We start from the raw sequence: 25954 nt of genomic DNA on the forward strand, positions 1-25954 counted from the left end.
ACAATGCAAGCCCCCCCCCCGAAAAAAATTAATGTGAACATCCCAGGATACAAAATGGGACCGTTCCCGCTTCTGAGAGTGGTGGCACCACTATTAAAAATTGAAAAGTGTCTTTTTGGGTTTTCACATAGGAATTTAGGAGTTAAGAGTGTATTTAAAATCCATGTTTCAATTATTGTATCACTTAATCTTCCAAGTGCATACATCGAATACATTCTTTTGTGTGGCAGCTGTAAAAATCCTAAGTAATTTTTACTGTCAAGAGAAGCCTGAATAAATAGGGGCTGTTAAGTTCGGCAGATATGCTAGGTTATGTGGTGGCAATCAAGAACTCCCAGCACTTCAACTAATGGGTTATGATCAGAAACTGTTCCTAATAGCCAGCTAGAGGGATCTGAATATGAAGATTTCTATAATTTTGTTGTCAGCTTGTGATGTACTCTAGTGCTAATTATTTGGAACAATTATGTTTTCCTAATAACAAAAGAAGAAGCAGTGAATTAAGCAGGCTTACCTTCAGATCTTCAGATAACAGTTTAAATGCACTTGCCATTAAGAAATAGCATTTCTTCTTGCTTTACGGAGCCCTGATTATTGAAAATGCTTTTTTTTTTTTTTTTTTTTTTACAAATCCTCTGCCTCCACTTCCTTTAAACCTGTTCCGTGTGTCAGTCTACACTGACGACTCAGTGACGAGTGTTTTCTCAGTCTTAGGTTTATGCCTGTACCTCCCATAGGCTGCTTACTCCGCTTAGTTATTCAAAAACCATAATTAGTGCAGTAATTAACGTGTGGATCCTTCAAAGAAGACTGCTGGAATCATGGGACGCCTCTCGTCATTCTCACTGATGTGCGGATGATAAAGAGACTCAGGGCCGTGTGACAACAGATACGTGTTACTGCGTATTTGCTGCTGCAGGGAGGTTCAGACAGGACCTTGGTCCACAGAGCCCAAACGTTGGCAAAAAGTAATTATCCACACTGTTTCTATAATTCAGCTAGGTGTTAGCCTGCATTTGCAGCTGTCAGATCATTTGTTTTAAGTGTTTTTTTCAATATCTTATGAATACTGGAAAGTTTTGAGTTTTGCACGTTATCTCTTAACCAATTTCCAAACAGAGGTGCCAGGCCTGCAGGCTGGCTGGCTGGCTCTCGGGCTTGTGTTGTGTTTCTGTTTCTGTTTTTGTTTTCTGTCATCCATTATGGAGAGAGTCTTTCTCAACAAATTGATTTCAGGCATGTGATGGTAATTTGAGTTGATGCAGGGTACAGTTTCAAAATTGTAGTCGTAAGGAAAAGGCTCAATTTCATACATTTCCCCAGGGAAATTTTTTGGTGAAATCTCTGTTTTCTCATAAGCTGGCTCTGTTGTTTCGCAGCCATGGTAAATGAGTTTATTCAATGAGACTTGGCCGGCCTGACGTGGACAGACGCACAGGGCAGCTCTGTCACATTGGCTGCCATCGAGCTGGCCTGCTCTCTGTGGCCACTTCAGCCGGGACGCTTGGCCTTCGACTTCCTAGAGACGTGTTCCCGCTGTCGCCCAGTGACTTCTCTCCAATTCCACACTGTGTTTGGCCCCCCCCAGGGAGCTCACTTGAGCAGGGCTGAACAGCCCAGTGAGACCTGTCATGCCCTTCCCAACTGGCAGAGGCCTTGGGAAAGCCTGAGGCTCTGCACACCTTGCCTTGTGCAGAGCCCGTGGGCGTAGGGTGCTGGACGCTGGGTTCTGGGCACTGGGTACTGCGTATTGCTGGGGAACAATCACATTTTAAAAAAAAGAAAAATCCTTGTTGATACTGATGGCTGTGATTGAGTCCCATGTTTAGTATGTTGAGAGAGAAGATGATGGGTGTTGATCTTTATCCAAAATGGGGTGAAGAGATTAAAGACGGGCTTCTTTCCCGTCTTATCAGTTGGATTTGTATCTTTATATATCTTTACACCCTTCACATCTTGTCATCTGAGTGAGTGCACGGTACGTATCTTCTCTCCATTGCAGGGGTCCAGAGTTGACTGTACTTGGTTTCAACCATGTGATAACCGAACTGTTGAGGATTAGAAGCGCATTCACAGTCTATAGCTGGGAGGGTGTGCGCAGCCGTCTGCGGACGGACCCTCTTTGCCTCCCGGACCCAGAGCCGGCGGCCGCCCACGCCTCCCCGTGCCCTCCTGAAACTCCCCTGTGCCGAGGCTGCTGTGATCAGTTACTGTCGGTTTGGTCAGCCTTGACGCTCCTGCTCAGACACAGACTTGTAAACCCCATTCTGGTGTGTGAAAAGCAGCTTTGAAAGCTGCCACGACCTAGCACGTGGGGAACAGCGAAACACCACGCGGAGCCGCCCCACACCGTGGCTGGGCCACGCTCCAGCTGTAGGAGTTTTTCTCTCAGAGGCGATAAGTGCTCCAGGAGCAGGTGCTTCCGCAGGGAATCAGGAGCCAGGGCTGCTCACCCAGCATTAAGCACCACCACAGGCCAAGCGTGTGTCGCCGGATGCCTCCCACACTCTTCCTAATGCTTAAAAGACACCCTGCCAGGTGCCACGGCCATGGTCTAGAGACAAGGAAACGGTTTTAGAAAGGCTCAGTACGCCGTCTGGGTGCTTGTCACTAGCTGTGGCCAGACTTCCCTTTCAGTCTGGAGCTACCTGAGGTGGAAGTTGGACCGCAAGCCAAATCATTGAGGAAAAGGTGGCATTGTGGGCAAAATAAAGCCTTACCGGGTGTGCAAGCGATGGTCAGAACTCTGATTCTCGAAGAAGGCACCTGTGGCCACCGCTCAGGATCCCTGTCTCCCGAACTGTAGACCTCACACACAGGACCCGCCTACACCATCAGTAGCTTGACTTCATTCGCACATCATCGCAGCCTAGTGGGGACTGCTGGAGGTCTCCCACCTTTGGCATGTATGGGAGCACACCAAAGCGTGAGGATGTGCCAAGTGGAAAGCCAATATTCAGCTCTAGTATAACCAAAGGATAAATAGAAACTAAAAAGCAATGTTCATTGAGCACAGTGACAGCCTTCGGATGGGACTTCACAACCCCGTTTTTATATGAGGTCACATGCATTGAAGAGATGGCGTCTCGCTGATCAGATAGAGCGTAGCATGTGTGCACAAATGTGAGCCCAGATTGGGGAGAGAACCTCCCGGAATCTCCCACAGAGAGAACGTGAACCCTGGCCTGACAGAGGCCCGTCTTCAGTTTGAGACACGTGCACCTACTTTCTTCAGGCATCTGGTTTATAGAGACTTGGCTTCTCTGACATTGCCCTTTGATTTGGCCTTGCTCGTGTCTGCGTCGTTGAAAAAATAAAACATAGAAGTGAACGATAATCCACCCTGATGATCTCTGTCATTATCAGACTTCAGAAGATCATATGAAGCCCAGGATTTACGTTGTCTCTAGAAAATAAATACGACACTAGATGGAGCAGACTCATTTCCAGGTGTTAAAAAGAAGTCATTGAGTGACTCCGAATAACTAGACGTGAAGAACGGAAAGTCGTAGTACCATGTAACCATAGAATCCTGAGACCCCTTCGGAGAAGAATGATCCACTTGGCTCTCGAAGGTAGGAACGTATCTCACAGCACTTGAGGCAGAAAATCACCTAGACGTGCTCAAGAACTTCTCATGTGAAGGAACATGGTGTTTCTATGTAGTGTATTCACTGTTTTTTAAGTTGAAGTTTAATTTACGTACAGTAAATGTAGTCCTCCTTAGGTTTGCAGTTGGGTGAGTTTTCACAAGTGAGTACAGCCAGCTAACCATCACCACCATCAAGTTCTAGAACATTTCTCACACCCAGTTCTTGGTTGTCCTTCAGGAGTGCTCCTTTCTAGAACGTCGTGTTATTGGAATTGTATATTGTGTGGCCTTCATTTCACTTAGTGTCATGCTTTGAGATTCTTTCCTACTCTTGCACCCAGAGGTCCTTGTTCCCTCTCGTTCCTGAGTGGCAGTCCGCTGTATGGGTATGCCATGTGTGTTTATCCGTTCTTCTGTGGATGGGCATTTGGGTGGGTTCCAGTGTGATTATGAAAATAGCTGCTGTAAACATTCGGCGACAGATTTTCTGCAGACACATGTTTCCATTTCCTTAGGCGTGGGATTGTGAGGTCGGATCATCAGAAATCGCCAGACTGTTTCCCGTCACAGCTGTGCCAGTTTGCACCCCCAGCGGTCATGCGTTGGAGGTCCCGTTGCTCTGTGTCCTCGCCAGCACTGGGCATCATCGGTCTTTATTTCAGTCATTTTAGTGAATGCGTAGTCCTGTCTCGTCCTGGTTTGCATTTGCATTTTCCTAGTGACTGACGATGTTGACCGTTTTGGGGGGTATGTATTCCTGTATGAATTGCTCTAACTTTTAGAAAACTCTTCCTGCTAATGAGTTAAAACATATCTCTGGTGGACTAGAGCTCCCCGGCTGGTGTTTGTCCCCTCCTCTATTTGGAAGCCTCCCAGGCACTTTGGACACTGTTTTCTTCTAGGTTTGCCCACGTCTAGATTTGCCAAGCCAGCCTCCTTAGTTGCTTTCTTCTCCCTCCTTCTCTCGCTCCCATATTCACGTGGCATGGAGTCTTCTGTGTCACATCGTGCGGACATGTTCCAGTTGGTGCCTGCGAGCCACCTCCCTCTGTTAAAACGTTAAAGCTGGCATCGAGTATGGCGGTCTCCTCTGCAAGTGGCCAGAGATGGGGCTCCCCTCCGGGGCAGCGATAACATTCTGTCGTGCTCAGATTTGATGAGTGACCCCTGTGGCTTTCCCTAAGCTCTGGCTTAAAATGCTTCACTTGCCCACTAAAGTGCGCTATGTCTTGATGTTAGAGTCCAGCCTCCAGCTAAGTATAGTGGACTGACGGGTATCAGTACCTAGAAGGACGTGCAGGCAAGCCAGCTGATTTAATAATCAGTGACACAATTTTTTAAATTGCTAAACTGCTAGGTTTACTTCGGACACTTAGAGGTGCTGAGCAGTTGTGAATTATTCTGATTATCTTTAATCTTTGGTGTATATAGCAGTATACGCTTCTGTAAAAAGTTCTGAGAAATATGCAAATACAGTCAACGAAAGAGAATTGATCCATGGGACCGAACTATAAAACCCTTCTGAAAGCGTATGAGAGCAGAGAAGAGCGCTTGGCCTCTCCTTGAGTCTTTAGAACCTTTCCTTGAAGGTTTCATAATTTGCCGCACTGGTATTAGATCTGGTTTTAGGAATACATACTAGCATTTGGGTGCAAAATGTCTTGCCCTTTGAACAAAAGCACAAACTTAACTTGTTTACCTACAGCTTCCTTGAAAGGAGTTTGTTTTGTTTTCATAAGGAGACAGACCTTTAGAACTTAGATTCCTCAATGGCTCTGGCTTTGACTTCGAGAAGTCACTAGAAGATTCCATACTGTTCACAGATCCTGTTCAGACTGTTTTCTTTTGCTGTTTGCTATTCCTCCGCTACTAACAGCAGCCCCAGGTCTCCTTCCCAGCAGGAAGTGGACCTGAACCTGAAACAGCCCCGCACTGCTCTCATTTTTAAGGCCCTTTCCTAAAACTGGACAACTGTGAGTGACAGCGAGATTCTCATTGTTAGGTGTTGAGATAGGAGGTATGAAATACATATATTAATTGTATTTTATTGTGAAGAAATTACATCAGTATGCCAGATGTGACTAAAACCAAATGATACTCAGTTTACTTGGGGAAAAAGAAGAAGAAGAAGAACTAACACTATTTTGTGTGGTAGTTAAGGTTTTTTATTTTCTGTTAGAGATCACCATGTAGGTAATGTTTGGGGCCAAGACTGAAGCTGTATTTTTCTATCCGTGTTCTTTTGGGTTCTTACGCTGCCCACAGCCACTCTCAGTGCTCAGTCTAAACACACTGGAGCAAAGTCCATTAGAGCAAAGACTCTTCCAGGATTTTATTGTAAAGTCAAAGAGTGTGTTGTCAGCAAGATGTGACTGAATGGGGAATGACATTTTTTTTTTCAGCTTGGTTGGGAAATGAGTATGTGTGTGTGTGTGTGTGTTTGTAAACCGTGCAGCTGTGATCATCTCAACAAAAAGTTTTATATTAGAACTTTATGTCTAGCTGGAAAGTAGAAATTACTCATTTTAGTTAAAATGCACGTTCATAGCTGAACCATTCAGTTCTGGTGTTTACATTAGATGAGAAGCACTCAGCTGATCTGAGACATGTTAAATTCCTTCTCCAGGCCCAAGTTGGGGCATTTGGAAAAGCGGTCAGCAAGTCATTGGCCTCCTTCACGTAGACCCTTTGCCTGCGAACGGTAGCAGTGTGGCTGAAGTTTCATGAAAAGGAGTCATGAAGCATGCCAGGCCCATCTGTGCCAGCCTTCGATGACAAAAGCACCAATTTTGTCATCGCTTCCTTTGTTCGCGGTGCCATTCACGTGGCTGCGTTCTGAATGCCGAGTCTGGGGGCGCCCAGTGCCCGCCGCCTTCTCTGCTGCTGTTTTCTCTCTGCTCTCGTGCTCGCCGCCCCACACCCTGTTCTCTTGCAGAATGGAAGCTTTAAGGTCCGATGTTGAGCGATTTTATAAGGTTTCGTGCTAAGGGACCAAAAGGGCTTTGTTTTTGGATCGCAGATCAGTTGTGAATGGGGGAGGGAGGTGAATATGCTTTTAAGTAGAAGGAGCAAATCTACGGCTTTATGTGTAAGTCTCAGAATCTATAAACGTGTGATTTTATTATGTCGATGTCGGTTCTCATTACCTTCATGAATGGGTATTTCCTGTCTTAATGCATGTATTTGCATGTGATGAGCCAGACGGTGTAAACAGGGCTTCTTCTAATGTTCCTGAATTTCCATTCCAACGGTCAGAAGTCATTCTTACTTGCAGTCACACTGGGCCAACTATGATAACTGTAAATCCATTTGAGCCATAAAAATACTACAATCAGCCCATTAATTTCCAAATCTAAATGGCACAGTGGGCTACCGTGTTGTGGAAGGAAAGGTATGTTAAGTACTGAAGAGAAAATGTTCATTCATGGCTAAACTGGAAAGGCCCAACCATACTGTCTCATTCTAGAAAGACAACAGTATGAGCCCAGTGACTAGGGGTGTTTCCCATAGACTAAGCCATGGCTGGGATCGGGTGGCTCAGCCCTCCCCCAGAGGATCAGCGCGATCACGGATTCAGAGAATTCTCCAATGAGCAGAAGCTGAGCGACATCCAACCCCCACTGGGTTTTAAACCGTGTTTGGAGAGCCCTGAGCCCTCCCCACACAGTGGGGAACCGAGAAGCCGTCCTGCTCCGTCTCCGTCTGTCTTGGACGCGGGAGTTCCAGGGACAGGCTTTAGCAGTGCTGATACTTAGCACAAGCCAACAGTTAGAACGTGAGCCCGCCCCCAGCCAAAGCATCACCCTCCGTGCAGCGGACCTCTGACAACTGCTGCCTCAGAATCCGTGGCGTGCAGAACAGATAGCGCCCACCTGGACTGAGCCCCTTTGAGCGCTGGTGGAAGGAGTCTGTGTGCTGATGGCCTCTTTTTCTTGATGTTTTCTATTCATGGTGCTGAATTTACAACTGATTTTAAGAAAAAACGTGTGCATTTTCTGTGTTAAGGTTTGAGCTAAAAAATCTCGGATCAGGATTTGGTGGTTTGCTTCCCTAGTGTTTCTTGCCCCCCATCTTCAAAGTGTCCAAGCTAACTGTGGGCCAAAGAAATGTCATGTTCCTGGCAGTTTCCTTGTAGGTTGGAAAGGAAGGCCTTTTTTACTTAATAAGGCTGTATCTGAAATTCAGACTACTTTGGGGTATATCCCCAAATTAAAATTAAAAGTTAGAATATTTAACATTGTGCATAAAAATGAATTTCAGAAGTAGGACAATCAAGCCAAAAGTTGAATAACGAAAAGACATTTTGAGAAAAAGGAAGCTCAGTGAGGGTGAGGTGGGCTGGCTAAGTTGTGATTTGCAGGGCTGGTTGGTTCTTTTCCTCTTGTGTGGGGAAAGACAGGTGTGTATGCAAAGCTCATCTGTTCGTTCTAGCCACTGGGAGTAACTAACGGAGGTCTGGACAGCGGAAATGACTCAACACCCAGGAAGCACCAGCGAGGCCCATTCTCGGAGGCTGGACTTGGGAGCGTGGGTGGGTTTCCGTCGCAAGCCCTGGGCGGCTCCAGCACCGGCACCAGCCAGCTGAGCTCCCGCGCAGCTCCTCAAGCCACAGTCTCATCACGGGGCATTTCCTAGGGGATATTTCTGCCTTCATTCTATGTGATTCATCCACTGGACTTCCTGGAATTTCTATTACGAATTCCAGATATTTAATAATACTTTTCGAAGCAAGTTCCTGCTAATAGATACCTCGGCACCCTGTAAATGAGGTACGACAGCAACTGTTAGATCGCCGGGGTAATACAGACATACGAGCGCAGTCATCAAACGGACATATATAAAAGCAGAGACGTATGGTGTCACTCACTCTGTTTTGCCCTTTGGCAGTTCAGCTTTGAGTTTCTTCCAGCCAGCAAATGAGGAATTAATTCAGTACTGTCATGCTGATTGTCTTGCGACTCCAAGAAGGAGTGGGATATTTTTGTTCAGAAAAATACCAAGGAATTTTAATAGTGAGCAGAGGCGAAGGTAAACAGGAATTTCCATATTTCGGTGACTGTTATTCCCAAGTTTCACACACCTTCTTTTTTTGTTTGTCTATTAACGAAGCTGCTAATCAGATCGTGTTGCATCCTGATCTCCCTACAAAAATGTCGTGTGTTGGTACTCATGACACATGAACCACGGGCTCCAAAGGAAGTTGCCAGCGGCGCGTACTCTGGTGGGAGGGGACCCAGGCTGACGCACGCCCTAGTGCGTCTGCGGGGCTGTGAGGTCCAGGCCTCTGTCCCTGTGCTCTGTGCGTCCCCGCCCTTCTTCCTCTCAGCGGTGTCATTGTGTACCTCGAAGGTACACTTCGAGGCGCCCTGGTAACACATGAGCTTGCAGAGACCACCTCGTTCCAGGTTTAGGACGTTACTTTTTGGCCCTTCATACACTCCATCAGCCCCTTCTTTCTTGCCGTCCAAGACCACAGGTCTTGACTATCTAGTTGTCCTGCCAGCCTCTGCCTCTGCTTTGGCCGCCAGTGTCCCCTGGGGCTCAGAACTTTGCTCCCTTCTCTGCCTGGCTGATTTCACCTGTGGTCGCTAGGGACGCCCGCCTGTGTCCCGGTCACAGCCAGCCATGTGTCTCCAGCCCAGCCCAGCCTCCCCCTGGCCCGCAGCGTGCTGCTGCCAAGAATCGGCTGGACGCCTCTTCCTGGTCTCCCACAGGAATCCAGTTCTCAGCTTGACTTCTAAACCCAGAGCTGCTCTCAATGAGCTGAAGCTGGAATCCTTGACATTCTGTGCCTTCAAAAAATCAACGAGATTATCTTCATACATTTTTATAATTATGTTTGAAGTGTTTGCTTGGAAATGACAGGGTAAGAGAGCACTTTTGTAAGCACTTATTTGCAAATAAATAATCTCGATCAAATGAGTACAAGCTGAGGACCTTCTGAAAGTCAACTTGAGGTAAATTTGTAGAATTCCTGTCATCACAGTTTCCTCTCGGTGTCTCTTCTGCTCCCCGTCACGAAACGCGGTGCACTGCAGGGTAAGCTGCACAGTGCGTGACCGGGCGCACGGACACGTTCCGGTGCTGGACTGTCAGAGCCCCTGCACGAGCTGCTTCCCTGCGACGGTTCCTCTGGGGGGACGTGTCAGCAGGAGCCGCTGTCCCGCTCCCAGATCAGGACTGGGGGTCTCAAGGTCTTCTGCTGCTATAGGGACAAAATGTTCAAATACCTTTTTGATTGATTTTCTTGAAATAACGATGGAAACTGTTGCCCTTGTCACCATGAATGGCCTGTGCCCCCGCCCCCATGGCGCCTCAGCAAAATGCTGGGGTTTCAGGAAGTACCTGCTGGATTGAAGAACATTTCCACTGACCTCAGATGAGTCCTGCAGACCGTGCTGCCCAGAGAGGAACAGAGGAGGCAGGAGGAACTCAGGGATGAGCTCAGAGACTGAAGCCTCCAGAAAAAAGCCAACGAGCTAGTTCATAGGAATGCCTTGGACCTTTGCACCTTCACCTGAGACCAAGAGCTCCAGCCCCGTGAGTCTTGACGCCTGCCACAGCCGCACTCCTTCCCTGTCTTCCCTCCGCAAAGGTGGACGGGGTCTGACCACTCTGGAAAGCAAAGATATCACAACCTGCACTTTCCTTCTCTGTATCTATGCCACAGAGCCTTTTCCAAGTCGCCTCCACTGTGTTATTTCCTTGCTTAAACTTCCTCATTGGTCTCCCGTCACTGCAGATGTCCAAGTTCAGAACACTGAGCCTCCCAGGACTGGAGGAGCCCTTCCTTTCACCCTGCTCCCCTCTCTCGCCCCCACACTGAGACCGTGCAGCCATGCCACACACTTGCTGGGTTTAGAACATGCGTACAATGGTGGGGGCTGTCTCCTTTGCTTTCACTGCCTCACAGATTCCTCCTCATCCTTCCAGACCTTGATCTTCTGTGAGTCCTTTCTGACTACCCCCCCAGGCCAAGTGAGTCCTCTCTTTGAAGACATGGCTATCTGAATGTGTGTTATCTGGCTACTTGATATTTTATTTGTCACAGGTCTCTAACATGCCAGTATCTTCAACTAATTAATTTCTTAAAAGCTAAATCATAATTCTTATTTGCCTTGCTGATGTAAATAATTAAATACAAAGAACTTAGCTTCAGTGTTTGCTGAATATATAATAATTAAGAAAATGACCTGAAATCCCAAGTTCCTAGATGGCACGTGCAGCAAATTTAAATCCAGTAGAACTAAAGCCTTGGGCTCCTTGGACACCTAGAGAATAGTCTTACTGGGTAAGAGAATTTACTAGGAAACTGTGTCTTCGGTAGTTTCAAACTCTATGGCAGGCTTTCCAGCTGCTCTTCTTGGCCGATCTTGGCGAGGCCCCAGTAGCCGACAATCTGCCATCTCTCGTGATGACTCAGCATCTTTCAATGCTCAGATCTGTGGTTTGGGAGAAGATTTCTCGCTGTGCAGTTCCGTACGGAACAACGTGAAAACTGTGTGGAAGGTGATCCCCGGACTCTCTGGGACATGTTTGGGAGCAGTTTGACCTGGTCAGGACAGAGTCGCGGCCCCTTCTTCATGCGACTTCCTCGGGCTTTCTGCCCCTGCCAAGGTTTGCTCCAAAAGCTGTGTTTCCATGTGACGGCGGCCTACTGCCGGCCCCTTACAGCTTCAGGACTCCGTGAGCCCAGGGGAACCCTCCTCCCGGGGAGCCGCTATGGCCACATGGCAGGTGTTTCGGAGTCTGACTCCTTGTGGGAGGTCTGGCGGCCTGTGTTCAGTTGATCAGACCGTCTCTGTCATTGCCACAGGCTGGATCTCAGACGCGTGTGCTATCTACCCTGGGTGGCATGGTCTTGCTTCAGAATTTCAAGGACCTGCATTGTGGTTCATTGTCTTGGACTTTTCAGGCTGCTCTAACAAAGTCCTGGAGATTCCGTACTGGTGGCTTATAAACAACAGAAAGGTATTGCTCACAGTTCGTTTGGCTGTGAGTCCAAAGTCTGGGAGCTGGCATGGTGAGGTTACAGACTGCTGATGGCTCGCTGTGTCCTCACAAGGTGGGCAGAGGGAGCTGACTCTGTGCCCTAAGGGCACGGATCGCATTCAGGAGGGCCCTGCTTCCCAGCCAATCACCCTTGCAAAGGCCCGACCTCCTAATACCATCACTCATCCCTTGGAGATTGGGATTTCCTCCTGTGAATTTGGGAGGACACAGACGTTCGGCCTGTAGTATGTGGTTCTGTACTTCACCTCCCCACCCCCTCAGTGATGCCAACACCGCACTGCCTAACGGATCATGACACAGGGCCCAGGCCGACCTGCACCACAGTCTGTCCCCGCCGTGGAGGCCATTCCTGGTCCCTGCCCTCCTGAAGGCTGGCAGCGTCCTGTGTCACCCAGAGTGTGGACGGGACCAGCATCCTAGAAGCAGAAGGAGTTTCCTCCAGAATCCGGAGAGGCCTACCACAAAGAGCTAGAAGGAATCCCAGGGCGCCGGCAGGCTCTCCCTGAGCGTGTCCTGGCAGATTGCGCTGCTCAGCCTCCTGAAAACGTGTCCGTCACCCGGACTGTCTGTGAATGTCCAGATCTGCTCCCAGCTCCAGCAGATCTAGAATCTGAGTCTCAGTGATTAGCAAGGACAACAGAGGCCCGGGTTTGAGTCCTCTTTGCAGGGTCCCCCAAAGTGGCCACCCAGCCGTTCCTCCAGGGGCTCATTACTCAGGTGTTGTGTTCATTTCTGAACCAGTGTTGAGGCCAGGCTGACTTCCCTGGAACCCCGGTCTTGCCTTCTAGTGCCACGGAGAACGGACCCCTCCTCATTTCCTGTAAAGACAGTCCTGTAATATTGGAAGGCCTCACCCGTGCTTTATGAGCTTTTGAGTCCCTGAGGGTCTTTGTTTCTCTGCTCTGTATTCACGCCTGTCCGGAAATGTTGTTCTGAAACTGCGGAGCACCGATCGCCCGTCGCACCCTGGGCGTGAGTGACCCGTGCGCCCCCGTGCTGCCCCTTCCCTTTCTGAGCCTGTGGTTGTGCTGGCGCGGCCGTGCCCACCGCCAACCCCATACGCAGCTACAGCCCACAAGCGCTTTTCTCCCTGGCCGGAAGCTTTTTTTTTTTTTGGCTCCTGATTGCAGTACTTCATGTTGGTTTACATTAAAGGTGATTTTGTTAAATGTAAAGCATACATTTTAGATATTCAGATATTTTAGTCAGCCAAGATTATTCTGCATATCTGTGTGTACTGGTCATACACACACCGGTTTCAGATGCTGTGACCTCTGTGCTAGGATGAGTCTCACTGAAAATAGAGAATAATAAGGCCTAACATCCCCTGAGCCCTACTGTGTGGGGCACAGAGCTAAGCATTTTACATGAACCGCTTCACTCTTCAAGACAGTCACTCTCATGATCCCCATTTTATAGGTGAGATTCTGAGACTTAAGGAGTTCAGGTGACTGTCTAGAACGACGAAGATCCGAGATCTTGCGGACAAGCAAGTCCGTGGACACCAGCAGAAGACGCACGATCCCTGGGTCAGAAGCAAAGGGTGTCATTACCCATAGCGGAAGCAGAAACCACGGATTGGTGTTTGTTCTGCTCCCTAAATCCCAACTCCCGCAGGTGACACGGAGAGGCCCCGTGGCACCCATGCGCAGCGGGCCGTGGTGAGCGCCACCTTAGGAGAAGAGTCTGGCCCTAAGGAGCCCAGATCTTGTATTACGAGCGCTGAGCTGGCCGGTCTCTTTCCCAAAGGGATGTTGTTTCTGTCCTATTGGACAGTCAGTAAATCTGCCCTTTGCTCTAGAAAAAGACACGGTGTCTGTCTCCCAAGGCTGTCGGCTTTCGGAACATCCTTGAAGGATGATGTAGCAGAAAGGCCCCAGATGGGCAGCAGCACAGGGACCCTTGGAGTAGTGCTTGCCCAGGCCATGGTGAGGAACACCACCCGGGAGTGCTGACCCATGGCTCCACTCTGCTTCCTGGAAAGGAGTTTGAAGATTGTCCCTCCCCCGTTACTCTCCAATGAACATTAGGGCAAAGGGAGATTCTCACCCTCTTCCTTAAAGCAGTGTTTGTTAGGTCCTGCTCTGTGCCACGCAGTGGCGATTCCCCGGTGAGTAACAGAGCCCCTGCGCTCTGGGGAGCGCTCTGTCCTGCAGAGAAGACTCGTTAGGATTCCGTGCGTCACAGTTGTGTACATACATAACACCTGAAGTGACATCCAAATTAAGGATATGCACCATTACAAATACGTTAAGTACCTGATTTCCTATGCATAAGTTTTAATACGGTGGCCTTCGAGCCTACCTGTTCCTGTCATGTTGACTGAGGATCTGGTGGGTTATAAATGTGACAGACCCCAAGCGTGTTCAGGCGTGTTCTCCCTGGGCACGTTCAGGGGACCTGCGAGTTCTCGTAGTGGCCGTGCTGCTGACCTTCCGCGCGGGCAGTTCCTCTTCTGAGTCTCGTTCCGAGAGAGGGATCCCAGCTTGCTCTACCGCTCACCGATGGGTCCTCGGGACTGTCTGTGATTTGATTTTCCATCATGTTACCTCTTAATGAGGGACAAGAATGACATCAGAGCCACCTAAATAGTGAAAGAGAGCTTGCTCTGGGTTTCAGAGGAGGGAGAAGAACAGACACACAACATAAACTCTGAACCTTGGGGCCTTTAAAGTTGTGACGGTTTCTCACGTATCCTGCCCCTTCAGAACATGAGGTGCTGCTGAAGACCTAGCAAGTGTCGCTCGAGCACTGGGCCTGCAGACTCGTCGTCCCACTAGGCGACACTAGTCCGAGACGGTGCGTCTTCAGGTGAGTGCCCCAGAGCGCCTTCTGCTCAGGGGGCACCTGGTATGTGCCCTAGAGAGCAGGGGCCGTCCCGTCCCGCTGGCTACCCACACCGCCGGCCCTGTGTGTCACGGACGGTGGTTCAAGATTGACGCTCAGTGAAGACCTCTGCACGAGGAATGTGACGATGAGCAGAACGCAAGCAGAAAAGTGAGCTGGTTAGAGCAGTGTGAGCTTGGCCCGCACGTGTGTATGTTCGTGCCAGTGTCTGCCCACAGATGTATGTGTACGTGTGTATGTGTCGATTTCAAGAAAAGATGAAAATTTGACATGGATTATTAAGTGTGTATTTAATTTCAGAAGTCGTGCTCAGCCTATTTTGCGGTGTAATTAAATTATCTGGTGCCGTTAGTGGTGTCAGAGCTGTGCGTTCGGTGTTGGTCAGCAGCCTCCTTGAGTACCAAGATGAGGCATTTGTTGATCCAGAGAAAAGCCGCTGAAGGAAGCAAGGAGGACCACCCCGACGCCAGACACAGAGCTCAGGGAGCCCGCTTCTGCTGCCTCCCGTCCCCTGACGCCCCACCGGGGCAGGCACGCAGCTCTGTCCTCTGTGACTCTGGCCATTGCGGGGCGGAACGTGGCCCACTGAAACGCATTCTAAGTTCCTTCCCAAGCTTTGTCGAAGGGCATTTCCAGCGGGCCGACAGCTGCGTGTCCGTAGGAACAGTGGGCATTACTCGTCCATGTCTCCATGTTTCTTGTGGGAGCTCCTGAGTTGTTCCATGTGCCGTTGAATTTCCAGCCCGTTCAGGTCGCCATTCCCCTTCTGGAGCATTTTCGGGAGCGCCTGTGTGGTGTGTTCTGTCGCCTGACACCGCGCGGGGACTCCGCCCTGGTGTCCTCACCTGAGCATCGTGTTGGCTGCAGGTGGCTCCTGGCATGCGTGGCTGTTCTGTGGCCAGATAGAGCCATCCCAGAGCCACAGGGCCCTTCAACTTCTTAGCGAACTCACAATAATCTTAGAGGGACTGTTTTCAATTTCCAGCCCGATGCGACCCGTGTGGCCATGTGTGACGCCGTGTGTGGCTTTGCCCCGCCTGTGCCCACTCACCAGGCATGGTGCCCGTGGCTCAGTGCACGCCCGGACATCTGCTCAGGGACCTCAAATGTGCGCTTAGACGTAGGGGTGTGGAGTCGCCTCCAGACACAGCTACACGGCTTCCCCGCGTCCTGCCCACACCTGCTGCAGCAGGCTCGCGGCCCCTCAGGTGGTAGGTCTGGAAGGGATGGCCCTCTGAGCCTCCCCTGCCCCTCAGAGAACCAGCGGGTGTGTGGAAGGTGTGTGTCTCCGTCTCTTAAACCGTAGGTTTCCGGCACTGCATTTTACTCAGCATTTGAATTTGCAAGTTTGTTTTTATTGTGTCCATTTCAAAGCAAGGGTCAGGCCTTATCGTGCATCTTATTTGCTCTCTGTTCAGTCAGTTTTAGACTGTGTTACCCAAGCGTATAGATACTTTGCAAGTTTAACATAGGAGTTTAACGTCGGCGTTTAGGAAGATGTCCACAGTGAGGACTGCAGTAGTCACTGGCTAAAAACAGAACGTGTCTTTATTTCCACCTTGACCGTGGCAGCGCTTGCACCTCCGCCCCAGCCCTGTCCCCGTCGCCATTCCGTGCTCGTGCTCGGAGAAGGCAGCATGCGGGCCCAGCCCCCAGGCGCCCTGCCTGAGTCAACCCGGGCGGCCCCACGCACAGCCCCTGCTCACTCTGGCTTTCCCAGAATGAATCAGGCCACTGTGAGATGCCCGTTTCCTCGTCTTGTCCTGGAAGTCGCTGTGAGCAGAGTCCTGGAGCATCCTCAGCACCCGCCGGCGACCCGCAGGTGACGGGTCCTCCAGCCCCGGCTGGGTGTCTCCACGCCCCGGAGTCACGTGCTCGCTGTCCTTGGCACTCATCCGTGTGAGGAGGTCGGGCCTCGCCGTGCGGCCCCTCACCCACACGAGCCAGCTTATAGGGAACTAGCAGTGATGTGCCCAGAACACATGATTCATTTTAATCTGTGCGGGAGAAATTCGCATTGTTTTAAGTGTGCCCAAGCAGCTGCTGTCACTCGGCTATGAGCAGATGTTAGACCTCCAAAAGCTTTGCCGATAATTAAAATACTAACAGTGAGCGTTTTACCCCAGCTGCCGGTTCTGCTTACTGTAAATTTGACTTTAATGGTGCCTCTGCGCCATTACTGAGGAGTGGTTTGCTTTTTACCTGCGCACAGAAGTGTCTGCAATGAAGACAGACGTCTGCTTCCTCTCATTTCTTCAGGAAAAATACGAAGATGCTATAATACACGGGAAATCTGAACGTGCCCACAAACATGAGTGTGATCTTTCTATAGGGCTTGCCCAAAAAACAAAGGGAGACAAGTTTCGTCTGTCTGGTTAGCCCCCTAAACCTGCCTTGGAAGAGGAACGCCCCTCGAACAGCACTGGCTGACTTCTTAGCTGCATAATTTTACCTTCGAAAATGTGCGTGATTTGCACAACTTTTGAAAAACAGGCCTCGTCTCCAAATATTGTGTTATCTGTACCGGGAGTTTGAGAGGCCTGTCAGAGGACATTAGGAGAAGGTCTTGGGGCCCCAAATTTCTTGATTCTGTCATGCAGGAAAGAATGTCAGGCCCGTCTGAGGCGAACAGTGGAGGCGCCTTGCAGCAGAGGCCCCTGGGCCGCTGCTCACGTGGGACCTTGGGAGACGAGTCCCGCATCCCACGGGTCGAGCCCCGGGGCTCCCCTCGGGTGCAGCAGCCGGTACCACCGAGACAGGGGCAGAGCAGGCAGAGGGCCAGGGCCCCGGGGGACAGCACGCCCAAAAGCCAGGAGAGAAAGCGTCCAACACTGAGCCCTCCCAGTGGCCAGAGGCTGCCTTCGATACCCCCAGATGCGCCCAGAATGCCAAAGGCCCCTGTGCCAACCCCGAGATGGCAGCGCCTCCTCCTCCCTTCGCTCCAGACGGGCCATAAGACCTTTGAGCCCTCTCTGCCAGTAAGTCAGCCGGCAAGTTTTAAGAAGGTGCTCTTCACGGGTAAGTGACGAGGTCAGAGCACTTTGCAGCTTAACTTAAAATCCCGTCTTGTCCTTTCTGTCTCATGAGTCAGATTTCCCGAGTTCGGTGGCTGTCACACGTCACCTGCCCACACGGTCTGCAGGCCTCTGCCACAGCCAAGAAACAGTTAACCACACCCGCCCCTTGACATCCCTCCCAGAAAGGCCTGTCAAGATAACCTCAGAGCACCGTTCCCATCTTCCTGCGGGAGATTTGTGTGCATGGCTCCCATTAGATCCTCACGCATGGAAATGATGATAAATACCTAAGAGTCTGATATAATACAAAATTTCTTAGGCTTTGTGACTTTAAAGGTGAAATATTGTATTTTATTCTTTGTCACTCTTCAGTGCCCATGGAAATATCTAGGCCCACAGAGACTGTTCATGGTAAAGTTAGAAACCTGGCCAGTCATGTATTTCTAACTTGAGATAAAATTTATTCTTAGTTTTGTCTGAACATCTTAGAATTTCTTTCAGGGGTCATATCTGATTATCTTTGATCACTACCAATCATAAAGGTAGAACTGATGATAATTGAGAAAAAGGGACTTACAGGTTTTGTCACCTTAATCTGTGTCCTGGCTTGCTGTAAGTATTCCTTCAGTAAAAATTGCACGGTGTATCTTACAAAATTGTATATTTGAACTTAGGTGGAAGGGTCTGTCCGAAAGGATGTGGACTTGAGTTAATTTTTCATAGAAAAATAATTTTCCTCATCTATTCTTATAAAATGGTGGCCTTGGGGCACCTGGGTGGCTCAGTGAATGAAGCGTCTGCCTTCAGATCAGGTTGTGATCTCAGGGTCATGGGCTCGAGAGCCCCACATCCGGCTCCCCTGCTCAGTGGGGAGCCTGCTCTCCCCTCTCCCTCTGCTTCTCCCTCTGCTCCTGCTCTCTCTCTGACAAACAAATAAATAAAACCCTTAAAAAAAAAAGAAAAGAAAAAAGAGCAACCTTGACGAGATGGAGGACAGAGCGACGGCTGTTCCTGTAACTCTAGCATCTGCCTTTACACATTTATTTGTGGTACAAAGCTGACAGTTACCAAAATGCTTTAAATTATCATGTTGTGGTGTATTTACCAGGCTTAGGCCACTCATGGCAGAATGACCAGAACAGGTCTGTGCTCTGAAATAAATCTCACTAGCACAGCTATCATTCTTCACAGGCGTGCCGGAGACTACAAATAATTTTAATTTTGTTTCTCCAGTCACCTAAATACTTGTGATTTATGTGCGTAACCCTTGAAAACACTGGTCGCAAGGCACTGCCCTCCTTTGTTCTCTCGGGGAAAAAAAAAAATATATATATATATATATAATATATATAAAATATTATATATATTATATATATATATAAAATATATATATATATATATATATATGTATATAAGAACGACCGGCCTTGCTGCGGGATGTTCCTGAGAGCGCTCCTCCCACCGCAGCCCCATATATATAATGTAAATATATATATTTATATATACATATAAAATATTATATATATTAAGTTATATAATATATATATTATTTATATATATATCATTTATTATATATAATATATATATTATTTATATATATTATTTATATTTATATATATAATTTATATATATAAATTATAATATATAAAATATTATATATATATATTTTGGAAAAATATATATATTTTTTTTTCCCAAAATTGTCATTTTGGAATATATATAAAATATATATAAAATATATATATTTTGGAAAAATATATAATATATATATATTATATATATTATATATATTATATATATATATTATATATATTATATATATTATATATATTATATATATATATATATATATAAAATATATATATATTTTTTTTTCCAAAATTGTCATTTTGGCGTGGGGTTGCAGGACTGAGAGGCTGCTCTCGCCCATTGCGGTTATCGGTCGGGGTGGAATTCCTCCTGACAGCCCTCGAGTGGCCCGTTCCCTCAGGAACATGAGGCAGTACAACGCGTTTGGCCCAGGGGGCACCCCCTGGTTTGTGTTGTGTCCACGTGGAAGCCCTCACTCCTTCCAGACCAGGCTGCGGTGGGAGGAGCGCTCTCAGGGACATCCCGCAGCAAGGCCGGTCGTTCTTATTGTCCAAAGAATGACTGCGCGACGGAGCAATTATTGACACTGCTTCGGCCGGCTGTGCTATTGTAGGAATAATTTATCCCCTGCTTTGAAATTTCTACAAGGTTATATTGCATTGAATTGTAATCTGTCATTTTTTCTGCTCTCACTTAAAAAACTTATAAGCTTTTGTGACATTAAAATATGGTTCTAATTTATTAGCATAATCTGTTAATATTGTTTCATTTTAATAGACATTAAGTATGATTTCTTAACGTTCTTGTTAAAATTACATCTTAAAATTGAAGTCAAGAAAAATTATATGTGGCTTAAGAATCACAGCGTCATGTGTGCCCCAAATTTTTGTACGAAAAGTGTACTTTTTTAATCGCGTCCTGTTTGAGGTGCTTTCGCCGTGACCATGGGCCAGCCTGGCCTTCTCAGGCTCAGTGGTCTCCAGAGCACAAAATCGCTCACACACCGAGCGGAGCCGAGCGCTCCCCGAGTCACGGGTCCTCCGCCAGAGCCTGTGAGGTCTTTACACAACAGAAACGAGACACAGAGCACCCAGCACGGCCCAGCCCTGTGTGAGTGTGGAGCGCCGCCGTGGGATTGCACGTGACCGCCGCAGGCCGCCGCCACGCGGCTCTCCCGGGTGTCGGCCCGAGCATCCCCGGCGCGCCGCCGCGTCCCGCCCCGCACGGGGCTCTGTAATGCCATCTTTATCTGCTACGCGATGCATGAAATCTACTTTCGGCTTCAGAACCGCAGGCCACCTTTGACCCCTCTCGTGGAGATATAATGTGACCTTTCTATTGTCATCAGCTTTCATTCTCCTGAAAATTCTATGAATTTTTATTACAAGTTTTTTTTAAGCCAAGCCGAGGCTTCCACAAATTACTTGACGCAGATGAGATGAAGTTGTTGAAGTGGCGTGAGATAAGTTTTACAGTCGGCCTGGGTGCCGCCGAGGCGTCCGGGCCTGTGTCCTGCAATGTCATACGCCAGTAACTGCTGAGCCTACTATTGGATAAATACATCATTTTATGGAACATTGATTGTTCTATAAACCCAATGGAGTATTATGCTCTATGATCAAACCATTTAGATTGTGTGTAGAGCACAGAAAATGCCATATTCAGGATGGTACTAAAAGTGCCATTTGTGTATTTTATGGATGTCATTACAGGGGAAACTTCTCTCTGTAGGCCCTGTTTACTGCAAAATTTTTTAGTCTGTAATGACATTTTTCATTCACAACGTATGCCTTCAAGAGAGGGGGCCCTTGTTTTATTTGTTTCATTCGCGTTTACTGCACAAATTCTGTACATTTTAATTAAATGTAAGCTTAACCAAAGCATAAGGTATTTATTCTGTGAAAGAGAGCAATGACAGTAACAAAAGAAGAGCACACACACACAAAGGAAGCAGTCAGGTGCTCGAGCCCATGTGCAGCGTCCCAGAAGCCCCCCGACAGCAAAACGGGGCCAACCCCACGGCTTTGGGGGTACAGGCCTCTGCATCTTAACCCCACCTCTGCTGGTGTGACACCGCGGTTTCCCTCCAAGGGCACTCTCTCCAAGAAGGAACTGGGGCTCCGAACGATATCCTGGAGAAGGGAACCTAATTTGGAATCATTTCGCGGAAAACAAACCCTCCACTCCCCAAAAAGCCCTTCTCATTTCAACCACGTTGTAGATGTTGAGTGCATTTAGCTACGAGAAGGATGTCCATCTCTGTACTACTGAAAGCAAAGGGGCAGTAAGTTAGAATTTTTCATACACAGGCAGGAGGCTGCATGTTAACCTATCTGCCCCTTCTGCACGGGGCGATTTATGGTCCTCTTACAAACAGGTCCAAAAAGCCTGAATCAGATGCACAATGTGATTAGCTGCTGTGATCACAGTGAAACCCCACGTTGTCTGTGAAAGATACAAACCGCAGTGCATCTCGTGTGTCGGGCGTACGTGCTCTGTTAAAGACTGGTTTGTTTTGGGAGTGATCGCGGTGACTAAGCCATTGAGGGTAAGCCTGTACAAAGTTCCTGTTTTCCAAACACTGTATCCATTTGGCCATTTGCATTGGTGAGCTTTACGGTTTATATTGACAGGAAAGAGCTCAGAAATTGAAGCTGATGTGCCCAGTAAATTCTTGGTCATAGCCCAGTTAGAATTTAAAGTTACAGTAGAGATTCACATTAGTTTAAATGACACTTGAACTTCTGCGTAGCTCCACATTAATTCATTATGGGCGAAATGGAAGAATCTTCAGTGGGTGAATCTTTTTCAACCTGATTGAGGCTGTTACGTTTTATAGGTGTTATTTTTCAAAGCAGTCCTGACAGCACTCGAAGTTATTAAATTGCTGAATCAAAAGATGGACCTGCACTCGCATTTATGAACTGTGATGGGAGAGCAGGGCTCGCGCCTCACTGAGGTTAAGACGCGGGTGGTGTCAGGCTTCATCACGCGTCGTCGTGACGGTGTTTACCCATGTAGTTCGCTTTAATGGTCTGCAAGTGGTTTAACCCACCTCTGGATTCAAATAAATTCAGTAAGCAGCTCGGAATAGCATCATTATCAGTACTGCAGGGGATGCGGAGGGTAATTCGACACCCAAGAGATTTCCGTCCAGCTGCAGACTGAAGAAGGGAGTGTGGGGGCTTCGGCCTGAAGGCTTTCCTTTGGAGACCACCAGTGCACAGGTCGCTTGGTGCCCCCCCCCTGCCCCGCCATGCTTCCCTTGCTTTGACATTGAGGCCCTGTGTCCACTTCTGTAATTAACTGGGGTTGACTTCGGGCTGCCTTTCTTATTTTTGTGTCCATATCTCTTCGTGTCTTCCCCCGTCAGACTCTAAATTCAACTGAAAATGACCTTGAAGTTAGGGAATGGACAGAAACAAGCAAATCAAGTTCAGGGTATAATGATGCCAGAACGGACAGAAACAAACCGGATGGAGTTCAGGGAGTTAAAGGCAAGCGGGACAGCTAAGTCCCAGGTGAGGTGGAGGAAAGGGAAACACTGCAGGCGTCGCGGAGGAGGACGGGTGAGTACGGTAGACCGGAGACCCAGGGGTCCTCACGGACGGTGCTGAGCACCCCGGGAGCACCCCCAGCGTCCGCTCAGGCACGTGCGGACGTGCGTACACAGGGGCCTGGCACGCCCTGTCCTCACCTGGCCTGCCGCTGCCCACCGGGCCTCCTGGCATCTTTGAAGACAGAGATTTGAGGGAGATCTGAAGTTCAGGAGATCAACTGGGAGACGAGGTCACAGTATAGACCGTGGTTCATCCCTTTCCCTCAAGGACCCGCACAGATAACCTGCACTCGTTCTTGCCTTCTGAACTTCTGAACTTTCATCTTCCCAAGGGTGAGTCTGTCCTTCGCAGAGCAGGAGAGGGGAGCAGAGGGCGGGAGGGAGGGATGTCCTTCGTAGAGCAGGAGAGGGAAGCAGAGGGAGGGAAGGAGGGAGGGATGTCCCAGCAGGCCCGTCCCGGGGCAGGGCAGTGCCAGGGCACAGGGCTGCCTCCCAGACACTCGCCGAACAGCAGAGCGCCGCGGCTAGAGCGGACGCGGGACGCACGGGTGTTCGCTCCGTTCAGATGTAGCACGGGCGTCCTGCTCCAGGGCCGTCTTCCACAGTCTGGGTGTGAGCCTGGGCATGTCCTCTTGGCAAGTGGGATGTAAGGCTTTGGCGGCGGCTGCCTGAGAGCCCACACCCCCTGGAGATGGGCCTCGTCCGGGCTCTGTACTCAGCGTGGGCCCCAGTGACAGAAGTGCGCTCTCGCGGCGGGGCCCCGGCGTGGAGAAAAAGTGCTCTTGCCTCTCAGGGATGCAAGCAACATGCACTCTCACCATTTTCTTTCCTTTGGTAAGGGTCAAGAGTGCTTTTTTAAAATGACCTACAGTTTAGAGAGTACATGGACTATTTCAGAACCGGGTGGCCACGGAGATAGGAGCCCCTCCCGTGTGGACCACTGGCAGGCCGTTCTCTCATGTCGTGCAGAGGAGGCTGCAGGAAGGGCACCGCTAGAAAACTTGAGATTTAAAGATAAAAACAGGGAGTCTGCTTAAAGAGTCAGTCTGTCTGGATGGGAATAAAGATTACCATTTCAGTCCTGTTTTGCCCTGTCAAGTTATTAAAAGAACATCGGCCTGTGGCACAGGTGGCACAGGGGAGAGGGGTGTGCGTGTGCGTCCCGTGCCCTCCACCTGCTCGTGAACTCACAAAAAGATGTGCCTTTGGGTCGGAAGACCTGGCCCCTGCTTATCGATCCTCACGCCCCGCCAGTGACTGACACCCTGCTGGGAATGACGGTCACTGAGGGGAGTTGCCACACTCTTTCCCTCAGAGCCGGAAGAGCACGAGCTGGCTGGTGGCCGTGGTGTTCGGACAGTCCAGCCAGGAGGACGGAAGGACATCTGTCCCTGTCGCCCCCTTCTGCTCCCACGGGAGGAGCCCCGGCACCGGCGTCCGCGTACCCGGCAGGCCTCGGATGGGCCGGGGCCGCGGCAGAGTGCGGCCTGCTGTGCTGTTTCTGCTGAGGCGATGTCTTACTTTGTCTAGGCTCTAACTGGTCCCTGTCTCCCATAGGCATCGTGTCCAAGTCCTACGAGTGCCGTTTGAAGGGCCAAGGAGCCACCTTCGTGGAGACGGACAGCCCCTTCACGGCGGCCGCCCTGGCGGAGGCGTCTCCCGTCAAGGAGAGGCCCCTGAGGAGCAGCAGGCGGCCGGCAGCGGCGCCCGAGCAGGTGCAGCAGCTCATCATCATCCAGGGCTACGACGGCGAGTTCGCCCTCGACGCCTCGCTGGAGGAGACGGCCGCGGCCACGCTGCAGACGCTGGCGCTGGCCGGCCAGGTGGCCCGTGTGGTGCACATCACGGAAGACGGGCAGGTCATTGCCGCGAGTCCCAGCGGGGCCCACGTGGGCGGCATGGCGCCTGGGCCGGTCCTGCCCGAGCCGCTGGCCGACGGGGCCACGCAGGTGGTGGTCGTGGGGGGCTCAGTGGACGGCCGCGGCGTGGACGAGCCCCTGAGTCCAGGCGGGGCCGTGATTCAGCAGGTGACCAAGCAGGAGATTCTAGACCTGACTGAGGCCGGTGTCCCCCCGCCCGACACGGCCTCGGCCTTGGACGCCCTGCTGTGTGCAGTCACCGAGCTGGGGGGTGCAGAAGGCCGGGCCGTGCCCCACGAGAAGAGCAGGTCCGGCCCCAGAGACGTGCTGGTCCAGCTGCCCGGGCAGGAGGCGCCCTCCGCCGCCACCCAGCCCGAGGGCCCCGCGATCCACGTGTTCCAGGACGTTCGCGGGGGCGCGGCCGCCGGGGAGCCCGCAGAGGTGCTGACCCCGGTGGCGCGGCCCTCGGCCGTGGCCGCCCCGCAGGAGCGCGGCCAGGTGGCCTTCAAGAAGGTGGTGCAGGGTGTGCTGCAGTTTGCCGTGTGCGACCCGGCGGCGGCCGGCCAGCTCCTGAAGGAGGGCGTCACGCAGGTCGTCGTGAACGAGGAGGGCACCGTGCACATGCTGGCCCGCGAGGGCTCGCACATCGTCATGCAGGAGGCCGAGGCGCACGACCAGCACGTGGACCTGGCCGAGCCCGACGGCGAGATCTCTCAGATCATCGTGACGGAGGAGCTGGTCCAGGCCATGGTGCAGGAGTCCGCGGGCGGCTTCCCGGACGGCGCCACGCACTACATCGTGACCGAGCTGCCGCCGGGCCTGCAGGAGGACGCGGCCGTGTACTCGCACGCTGTCATCGAGGCGGCCGGTTCCCGGGAGATCCTACAGGCCGGGGCTGCGCTCGGCGCGGAGGCCGTGGTCCCGAACGGAGCCGAGCAGCTGACGAGTATGGTCATCTACACCCAGGACGGCTCCCCCGCCGCGACCGTCATTCAGAGCCAAAGAGAGAGGAACGAACTGCAGGAAGCCTGAGGCTGCGGATCCGCACGCTCAGCTCGGCCCCGGGCAGGTGCCGGCGGCTCTGGCCACCCCGGGACCGTGCGTGGGACGGCTCCTGGACAGTGGCACAGCCCTCCGGAGGGGTGGCGGCCCCCTCGGGGCCAGCGGGGCACGGAGCGTGCCTCGGGGATGGCCGGGTGGGGGTACTGGGAGGGGATGTCGGAGCGGAGCCTGATTCCTTTTCGGTTCTCCCGTGACTGCTCTTTTCCCTCTGCTCTGGCCACTGTGCTGACAAGTCCCGTTGTTTTCTGTCCCCACCCCTGCCCGGCCCACACATGTTTTCCCATTTCTGTTATCAAGGACTGTGCCTCGTGGTGGAGAAGTCCGAACGGTGTATCTTGCGGCCTGAGACATGCCTGTTCGTGCCGTCCAGCATGGAGCCCTTTTAACAGTTTCTTATAGATTTGGTTCAGAACTG

General features: G+C 50.5%; 1 protein-coding gene across 2 annotated transcripts in view; it reads left to right on the top strand.

Annotated features, from left to right (window-relative positions):
- The window catches only part of ZNF407 (zinc finger protein 407), a 425547-nt gene extending 400029 nt beyond the window's left edge, over positions 1 to 25518 (top strand). The window contains exon 9 of one of the 2 annotated variants that reach the window (XM_046025172.1): positions 13025 to 13088. In XM_046025172.1, the coding sequence (XP_045881128.1) occupies positions 13025 to 13056 (32 nt within the window). In that variant the 3' untranslated portion in view covers positions 13057 to 13088. Of the gene's footprint in view, positions 1 to 13024; positions 13089 to 24175 lie in introns of those variants that run through there. The other variant, XM_046025171.1, reaches the window with a different exon arrangement.
- The last annotated feature ends 436 nt before the right edge of the window (positions 25519 to 25954 follow it).

Source organism: Meles meles, chromosome 12 (assembly GCF_922984935.1).
Source record: "Meles meles chromosome 12, mMelMel3.1 paternal haplotype, whole genome shotgun sequence".
NCBI classification, from domain to species: domain Eukaryota; kingdom Metazoa; phylum Chordata; class Mammalia; order Carnivora; family Mustelidae; genus Meles; species Meles meles.